This window comes from Gobio gobio, assembly GCF_949357685.1.
Source record: "Gobio gobio genome assembly, chromosome: 5".
NCBI classification, from domain to species: Eukaryota; Metazoa; Chordata; class Actinopteri; order Cypriniformes; family Gobionidae; genus Gobio; species Gobio gobio.
The window spans coordinates 2,015,407-2,025,406 of NC_137101.1; the positions used below are offsets into that span (position 1 = coordinate 2,015,407).

General features: G+C 47.7%; 1 protein-coding gene across 1 annotated transcript in view; it reads left to right on the plus strand.

Moving 5' to 3' along the window:
• Positions 1 to 10,000, plus strand: part of LOC307127242 (glutamate receptor ionotropic, kainate 2) — a gene marked incomplete at its 5' end in the record, with an annotated part of 88,198 nt that overhangs the window by 53,130 nt on the left and 25,068 nt on the right. The window contains one exon of the mRNA XM_079818363.1: positions 659 to 865. Within this exon, the coding sequence (XP_079674489.1) occupies positions 659 to 865 (207 nt within the window). The remainder of the gene's footprint in view (positions 1 to 658; positions 866 to 10,000) is intronic.

Consider the following 10,000-nt stretch of genomic DNA (forward strand, 5'->3'; position numbering starts at 1 on the left):
AAGTCAACAACCACACTTTTAATCATTCAAACTTTGATTTTCATGCTAAAAGTTCATAACATAAACATTGATTCTAGTATTTAGCCATAAATATTCAGAAAATAATATTATATATAGAGAATATCTGCCAGATCAAGTAAGTAGGACCTTTAGGGGTCACCAATATGGTGTGTCTAACCCCTAGTGGATTTGTGGAGGTTATGCAGCTAAAAGTCTTACAGAAAACTAATTTTTTGAGTTTTTGACCTAAAATTTTTAACACAACTTGGTTAGAATTTTGGCTTTGACTTTCTTCTTTTTTTAGGCTGAAACCTATATTAATTTATATATTTTTTTAATAAAATATATAATATATATTTTATTATATTTTTATAACAATAAACTTAAATTTCAATAATTTTTATATAATTTAATTCTAAATTTCCACTTCAGCAATAATCTGCCAAGTGTCTTCTTTTAAAAGAGACCAACCATAAGTCTTTAGTCCAAAGGGTTCATGAATTACAACCATTTAAGTTTGGGTAGTGCATTTTCACGTAAATGCTCAAAAAGGGGGGTGACAGTTAAAGGGTTTAAATAAAATAAAAAATAGCTCTGCTAATCCACTAATAAACACGGCGCCATTTTGCTTCTTCTGAGAGCCTGTGTGTCTGTCCAGGAGGAGCCGTACGTCATGTTCAAGAAGTCGGATAAACCGCTGTATGGGAACGACCGCTTCGAGGGATTCTGTGTGGATCTGCTCCGGGAACTCTCGGGAATCCTGGGCTTCCGCTACGAGATCCGACTGGTGGAGGACGGGAAGTACGGGGCGTTCGAGGAGAGCACGGGCCAGTGGAACGGCATGATCCGCGAGCTCATGGATCACGTGAGTGACACTGTTACTTTAGTTATATACACACACACCGATCAGGCATAACATTATGACCAGGTGATGTGAGTAACACTGATGATCTGTTAGTGGGTGGGATATATTAGGGATCAGAGATGTATAGTAACGAAGTAGAACTACTTCACTACTGTACTTAAGTACTAAAAGGCAGTAATTGTACTTTACTAGAGTATTATTTTTTTCTCCTACTTCCACTTTTACTTCAGTACATATTTTCGATGAGTTTAATACTTTTACTCCGATATTTTTTTATGTGCTGCATCGTTACTTGTTACAATTATAAAAATATTACGAATCATTCCATTCCAAACCCACATAACCACTGCCAGAACGGTAGAAGGTTTGATGAAGCTGGCACATCATTGAGCGAATCAAGCTATTAAGAAGACTGCGCGTGCCTTTTGATCAGCTTAAAAGATGGACAAACCAAAAACACCACCTTCAACCCCTTCAACTTCCAGTGATCGTGGCTGTGAGAGAGAGCGCGCGCGATAGAGAGAAAGCGCGAGAGAGAGCGCGCAAGAGCGAGCCCCGCGCGCGCATTCAATGTCTTTAAAACAGCGTCTTGCGCTCAAATTGCTCTCTATTTGTTTACATAGTTAATGTGCACTGTGAAGTAACATATACAAACACTGAACAGCTGTATTTTTATTAACTAAGTTTAATAAATACAGTAACAAATGTATTGATCATGGTTAGTTCATGTTAGTTATTAGTCTAATACATTAACTAATGTAATGTTAACAAATCAAACCATATTGTAAAGTGTTACAAACAAATCATTTACTCAGAACACCTCTGGAAATGAGAATATAAGTGTGCTTACCCCTATTTTTTTTTTTAGTAAGACTGGTTATAGTAAGATTTAATCTTAATGAACTACAGTATTTTCAGGTTATTTATATGACAATATGTAGAAAAATTACCTACCAACATTGCGATTGTCCTTTAGGTTAATCATTTGAAATAATAAAAACAATATGATGTTCAAACTTTTGACTACTTTCTTTAATAACTACATAACACAATACTTGAGTAGTACATTTTAAAATAAACTACTTGCAATACTTAAGTACAAAAATTTTTGAATACTTTAGTACTTAAGTGTGGTGCTTAAAGAGCACTTCAACTTCTACTCAAGTCAATTTTTTGATAAGGAACTTGTACTTTTACTCAAGTATGTGTCTCTAGTACTTTATACATCTCTGATTAGGGAGCAAGTGAACATTTTGTCCTCAGAGTTGATGTGTTAGAAGCAGGAAAAATGGGCAAGTGTAAGGATTTGAGCGAGTTTGACGAGGGCCAGATTGTGACGGAACAGTGGAGAACCGGCCACAGGGTCATGAAGGACCAGTGGAGAACCGGCCACAGGGTCATGAAGGACCAGTGGAGAACCGGCCACAGGGTCATGAAGGACCAGTGGAGAACGGCCACAGGGTCATGAAGGACCAGTGGAGAACGGCCACAGGGTCATGAAGGACCAGTGGAGAACCGGCCACAGGGTCATGAAGGACTAGTGGAGAACCGGCCACAGGGTCATGAAGGACCAGTGGAGAACCGGCCACAGGGTCATGAAGGACCAGTGGAGAACCGGCCACAGGGTCATGAAGGACCAGTGGAGAACCGGCCACAGGGTCATGGAGGACCAGTGGAGAACCGGCCACAGGGTCATGGAGGACCAGTGGAGAACCGGCCACAGGGTCATGAAGGACCAGTGGAGAACCGGCCACAGGGTCATGAAGGACCAGTGGAGAACCGGCCACAGGGTCATGGAGGACCAGTGGAGAACCGGCCACAGGGTCATGAAGGACCAGTGGAGAACCGGCCACAGGGTCATGGAGGACCAGTGGAGAACCGGCCACAGGGTCATGGAGGACCAGTGGAGAACCGGCCACAGGGTCATGAAGGACTAGTGGAGAACCGGCCACAGGGTCATGAAGGACCAGTGGAGAACCGGCCACAGGGTCATGAAGGACCAGTGGAGAACCGGCCACAGGGTCATGAAGGACCAGTGGAGAACCGGCCACAGGGTCATGGAGGACCAGTGGAGAACCGGCCACAGGGTCATGAAGGACTAGTGGAGAACCGGCCACAGGGTCATGAAGGACCAGTGGAGAACCGGCCACAGGGTCATGAAGGACCAGTGGAGAACCGGCCACAGGGTCATGGAGGACCAGTGGAGAACCGGCCACAGGGTCATGGAGGACCAGTGGAGAACCGGCCACAGGGTCATGGAGGACCAGTGGAGAACCGGCCACAGGGTCATGGAGGACCAGTGGAGAACCGGCCACAGGGTCATGGAGGACCAGTGAAGAACCGGCCACAGGGTCATGAAGGACCAGTGGAGAACCGGCCACAGGGTCATGGAGGACCAGTGGAGAACCGGCCACAGGGTCATGGAGGACCAGTGGAGAACCGGCCACAGGGTCATGAAGGACCAGTGGAGAACCGGCCACAGGGTCATGTGCCCCTTTTCCACCAAGGCAGTGCTAGAGCTAGTCCAGAGCCAGAGCTAGTCCCAGTTCATAGTTGGTTCGACTGAGGAGCTTCTAAGGACCGTTTGCTTTTCCACATGCTGAGAGCCACAACAGAGCCATGTCACTGTATGCGTCTCATCTCTCTCAGCAACGCTAGCGAGGGGTTGCCAAGTCTGCGGTTTTGCAGCGGGCTGTTTTTTTCATGTCCACAGGATGAAGCGACCCCAATTATGTGATATTTAGCCACGGGAATGCAAATTTTAGTAGGCAACCATGCCAAAAAACACATTTTACCCCCAAATGTGATTTTTACAGGGGAATCCCCCCTGAAACGCGATTGGGCTTGTTTTGAGTAGCAATTGGGCGGGTTTGTTGTGAAAACCTGGCAACCCTGGGCAGCGGAAACACACACACACCAGGCTTGTTAGAGACGCATCGGCGCTGCGCAGACCGATCCACGTATGATATATAAAAAAAAAACGCATGAGTGAATCAAAAGCATAAGGAGTCGTGTGCTCTCGCTGGACTCGTTATCATACGGCGATCGGTCTCTGCACAGCACCACTGCGAACAAGCCTTCCATCAACAATGCAAACGTTGCGTTACTATTGATTCACATGGCTTTACGATCCTACATCGGCATCAAAACACAACGCAAACACAGCGAATCCTACGCATTCATGCAGTTCGCCGTCATTTGTATAGACTGAGATTACAAACGAGCAGCAGCTGTTAGCTCCATTAGCTGCTATTTCAAACATGGCGGATCTCCAGTTTGTGTTGGTCTTGTTGACTCCGCCCCCAGCGCCTGACGTAATCGGTTCTTACTTCTAGCCCTGTTCTAGCCCAGCAATGTTTTGGTGCTACTTAAGAACCACTTCTCCTGGCTCGGAGCTGGGGCTTTGGGTGTGGAAACACAAAGAACCGATTTGAAACTAGGCTCTGGCTCCGATCTAGCTCTAGCTCTGCTTTGATGGAAAAGGGGTAGGTCTTGGAGGACCAGTGGAGAACCGGCCACAGGGTCTTGGAGGACCAGTGGAGAACCGGCCACAGGGTCTTGGAGGACCAGTGGAGAACCGGCCACAGGGTCTTGGAGGACCAGTGGAGAACCGGCCACAGGGTCTTGGAGGACCAGTGGAGAACCGGCCACAGGGTCATGGAGGACCAGTGGAGAACCGGCCACAGGGTCATGAAGGACCAGTGGAGAACCGGCCACAGGGTCATGGAGGACCAGTGGAGAACCGGCCACAAGGTCATGAAGAACCAGTGGAGAACCGGCCACAGGGTCATGGAGGACCAGTGGAGAACCGGCCACAGGGTCATGGAGGACCAGTGGAGAACCGGCCACAGGGTCATGGAGGACCAGTGGAGAACCGGCCACAGGGTCATGGAGGACCAGTGGAGAACCGGCCACAGGGTCATGGAGGACCAGTGGAGAACCGGCCACAGGGTCATGGAGAACCAGTGGAGAACCGGCCACAGGGTCATGGAGGACCAGTGGAGAACCGGCCACAGGGTCATGGAGGACCAGTGGAGAACCGGCCACAGGGTCATGGAGGACCAGTGGAGAACCGGCCACAGGGTCATGAAGGACCAGTGGAGAACCGGCCACAGGGTCATGAAGGACCAGTGGAGAACCGGCCACAGGGTCATGGAGGACCAGTGGAGAACCGGCCACAGGGTCATGGAGGACCAGTGGAGAACCGGCCACAGGGTCATGGAGGACCAGTGGAGAACCGGCCACAGGGTCATGGAGGACCAGTGGAGAACCGCCCACAGGGTCATGAAGGACCAGTGGAGAACCGGCCACAGGGTCATGAAGGACCAGTGGAGAACCGGCCACAGGGTCATGAAGGACCAGTGGAGAACCGGCCACAGGGTCATGGAGGACCAGTGGAGAACCGGCCACAGGGTCATGAAGGACCAGTGGAGAACCGGCCACAGGGTCATGAAGGACCAGTGGAGAACCGGCCACAGGGTCATGAAGGACCAGTGGAGAACCGGCCACAGGGTCATGAAGGACCAGTGGAGAACCGGCCACAGGGTCATGGAGGACCAGTGGAGAACCGGCCACAGGGTCATGAAGGACCAGTGGAGAACCGGCCACAGGGTCATGAAGGACCAGTGGAGAACCGGCCACAGGGTCATGGAGGACCAGTGGAGAACCGGCCACAGGGTCATGGAGGACCAGTGGAGAACCGGCCACAGGGTCATGGAGGACCAGTGGAGAACCGGCCACAGGGTCATGGAGGACCAGTGGAGAACCGGCCACAGGGTCATGGAGGACCAGTGGAGAACCGGCCACAGGGTCATGAAGGACCAGTGGAGAACCGGCCACAGGGTCATGGAGGACCAGTGGAGAACCGGCCACAGGGTCATGGAGGACCAGTGGAGAACCGGCCACAGGGTCATGAAGGACCAGTGGAGAACCGGCCACAGGGTCATGAAGGACCAGTGGAGAACCAGCCACAGGGTCATGGAGGACCAGTGGAGAACCGGCCACAGGGTCATGAAGGACCAGTGGAGAACCGGCCACAGGGTCATGAAGGACCAGTGGAGAACCGGCCACAGGGTCATGAAGGACAAGTGGAGAACCGGCCACAGGGTCATGAAGGACCAGTGGAGAACCGGCCACAGGGTCATGGAGGACCAGTGGAGAACCGGCCACAGGGTCATGGAGGACCAGTGGAGAACCGGCCACAGGGTCATGAAGGACCAGTGGAGAACCGGCCACAGGGTCATGGAGGACCAGTGGAGAACCGGCCACAGGGTCATGGAGGACCAGTGGAGAACCGGCCACAGGGTCATGAAGGACCAGTGGAGAACCGGCCACAGGGTCATGGAGGACCAGTGGAGAACCTGCCACAGGGTCATGAAGGACCAGTGGAGAACCGGCCACAGGGTCATGGAGGACCAGTGGAGAACCGGCCACAGGGTCATGGAGGACCAGTGGAGAACCGGCCACAGGGTCATGGAGGACCAGTGGAGAACCGGCCACAGGGTCATGGAGGACCAGTGGAGAACCGGCCACAGGGTCATGGAGGACCAGTGGAGAACCGGCCACAGGGTCATGGAGGACCAGTGGAGAACCGGCCACAGGGTCATGGAGGACCAGTGGAGAACCGGCCACAGGGTCATGGAGGACCAGTGGAGAACCGGCCACAGGGTCATGGAGGACCAGTGGAGAACCGGCCACAGGGTCATGAAGGACCAGTGGAGATCCGGCCACAGGGTCATGAAGGACCAGTGGAGAACCGGCCACAGGGTCATGGAGGACCAGTGGAGAACCGGCCACAGGGTCATGGAGGACCAGTGGAGAACCGGCCACAGGGTCATGGAGGACCAGTGGAGAACCGGCCACAGGGTCATGAAGGACCAGTGGAGAACCGGCCACAGGGTCATGAAGGACCAGTGGAGAACCGGCCACAGGGTCATGAAGGACTAGTGGAGAACCGGCCACAGGGTCATGGAGGACCAGTGGAGAACCGGCCACAGGGTCATGAAGGACCAGTGGAGAACCAGCCACAGGGTCATGGAGGACCAGTGGAGAACCGGCCACAGGGTCATGAAGGACCAGTGGAGAACCGGCCACAGGGTCATGGGCGGCCGAGGCTCATTGATGCCCGTGTGGTCCAATCAAACAGACGAGCTACTGGAGCTCAAACTGCTCAAGAAGTTAATGCTGGTTCTGATAGAAAGGTGTCAGAATCAGTGTTGGGGGAAACGCATTACAAGTAACTTGAGTTACGTAATAATATTACCTTTTTCCAAGTAACTAGTAAAGTAACGCATTATTTTTCAAATTTACAACGCAAGTTACTTTTTCACATGAATTTGACTGACAGCTCTCCTGTCCTCATGTTGAGAGTTAGTGCAGAGGTGTGTGTGTGTGTGTGTGTGTGTGTGTGTGTGTGTGTGTGTGTGTGTGTGTGTGTGTGAACATGATGGTTATTGTAGTTCTAGACTAAATGTGAGCATTTATTTATCTCACTTGCACAGTAAAGATTCTGTTCTCCTCAAAATGAATAAAATCAGTCAAATGCTAAATCAGAATACTATGCAAACCTCCAATAATTAAATGTTAAATGAAACAACTATTTTTATGCATAATCTACCTTTATATTGAATTGACCAATGTCTTGCTGCTGACCTTTGATGATGATAATGACTAGATTTTTTGTTTTTATTGGTAAAACTTTTTTCTCCTGCGTCCTCTTCTCCATTATCCAGAGCTGCGCCCTCTAGTGTTCATGCGGGAATCTGCATTTTTACCTCAGCCTGGGGCGCATTATTTACATTTTGGTATGAAGAGGTCTTTACAAAAATATAACTTTTTTGTTATAAAAAAAAAAAAAAAACAAGCCCAGCCCAGGTGAGAAAAAGTAACGCAAAAGTAACGTAACGCATTACTTTTCTTAAAGCTACACTGTGTAACTTTTTTAGTTTGTTCTTAGCTAAAAACACTCAGTTCTTTCAAAAATATATGTGCTCATTAATGTATATTTACTTCTTTCAAGTAATAAAGTATTCTCGTAAGTTTATAATATGCCATTGTAAACACATACGGGTGAGGGTTCGACTGCGGGTCGCCATGTTGCCCCTCCATCTTGAAAGTACATTAGCCAAAGAGGGACATACCCGTAAATTCAAGCTTCGCCTTTGGCGTTTTAACACTCGATGGCTCCGTGTCGAATGTGGACGAGGTCGAACTGGAAGCCATGTTAATCTTGGACTAAATAAGCCACCGTAGGAGTTAAAACGAAATCGGAATTGAGAGGAAGAGAAACTAATATTCTCTGGATGGTCATTTACCTTTTAACCGCTAGATGGGGGAAAATATCACACAGTGTAGCTTTAAAAAGTAACTAAGTAACTCAATTAGTTACTTTTTAAGGGAGTAACGCAATATAGACCCTTTTCACAGACTGTGATGACGCGTTTTAACTGTCATCAATATCGTAATTCCTGCAGCGTTTTTTGTATTTTCATTTTTTTTTTAAATATATGTACATTTATAACACTAATACTTTGTATTGTATTGGTTTTGCATCAAATCACAATAAAAAAAGTTACCGCTGCTGTGAGGGTGTTTAGTAATAGCTTTGGGAGTGATGGTAACAATATGATGGTTCACTGCCGTTATCAATCTCACTTCTTTTTTCCCCCTCTTTTTGAAAGTTGTGAAATCACAACTGTGGCGTTTTTCTTCTGCCATGTGAGCAAATGGGCACACAGACAAATATTTAATGTATTCTCTCATTCACAGCTATAATATTTAACCCAACTATGACGACTTCCGCTCTGAGAAACCCGGAAATGTGAAAAGGGTGTATTGTTATGCATTACTTTTCAAAGTAACTTTCCCCAACACTGGTCAGAATACACAGAGCATCTCGGGCGTTGACCCGGCCTCCGAATTCCCCAGATCTCAATCCAATCGAGCATCTGTGGGTAAAGTCATCATGTCAGTAAAGAACATGTCACTCTAAACTGCTCTAGTTAGAGAAACGCTGTAGTGGTTTTGCTTGGAGAAGCAGGCGAGGGCCGTCTGGAGGTTGTGAGAGCGCTGTAGTCGTCTCCGGAGGTCTTATTAGCGGAAGCTGTAGTCTGAGCTTGTTCGTGTGTAAGAAGTCGAGCTGACGGCGGAGCGAGGGACATGCACAACATGAATTAATGATCAGTTTCTCGAGCGCTGCGAGCCTCACGACACGTTCCCTTTGATTTCACACTGATGTTTAAATTCGCTGACCTTTACACTCATAATCCGCGTTTGAAACCTGCGCCGCCGCTGCATTTAGGCCAGGAATATACGCAACGCTTTTTTAAACAGTCTAACTCTCATTTTGTGTTCCAGTTCGGCTCAAATATTTTATTTTGTTATTTTTTTTATGTAGAAAGACAAACTTAAATAGTGTTGTATTGAGTGAGTAATCACTGTTTTGTAGAGGAGGCTCAAACTGGCCATTTTCAACTGAGCTTTGGAGCCAAATTACAGGGGTGTAAAATGACTTTAGAAAGATGGCAGCAGCATTATTGTATTTTCACACAGAGATTGGCAGATCTATTAGTGAAATCTGTTGACTTTATCAATCTGTGTGTCATTATACACCAACGGTGACCGTTCAAACATGGAGAAAAGCACTTCTTGTGTTATTTTGTCTCATGTTTGCATGCCTGTAACTCAAGAAGTATTACAGATATCTTAATATCCTTTCAGATTCTGGTTCTCAACAAATTTTTCTGTTGGTGTTTTCATTTTAAAGGCCCTCGATGGTTCAATCTCAGAGATATGGAGATCCTAATGTGGCTCCAGGAGTAAATTGCATTCCTGTCTGAGTGCCGTAAATGTTCCTTTTCCAAAGTTTGCGTGCCTGTAACTCTACAAGTATTCAAGATATCCTTCAGAAACTTTTAAAATGAACAAAATCCCATCTTCTAAATATCCCTGAAACTGATTCAAATATGGATTCTTATAAATACTCGTTTGAGAGCAAGTTCATGTGCCTCAACTCGACCATTTCACTGTATTTCCGTCACTCAGAGAGCTGTGTTCTATGCAATTATTTTGATAGAAGGAAACGAGATGCATTCATAGTTTCAACATTATTCAATCTTCAGACATTCCCCTTTAAAT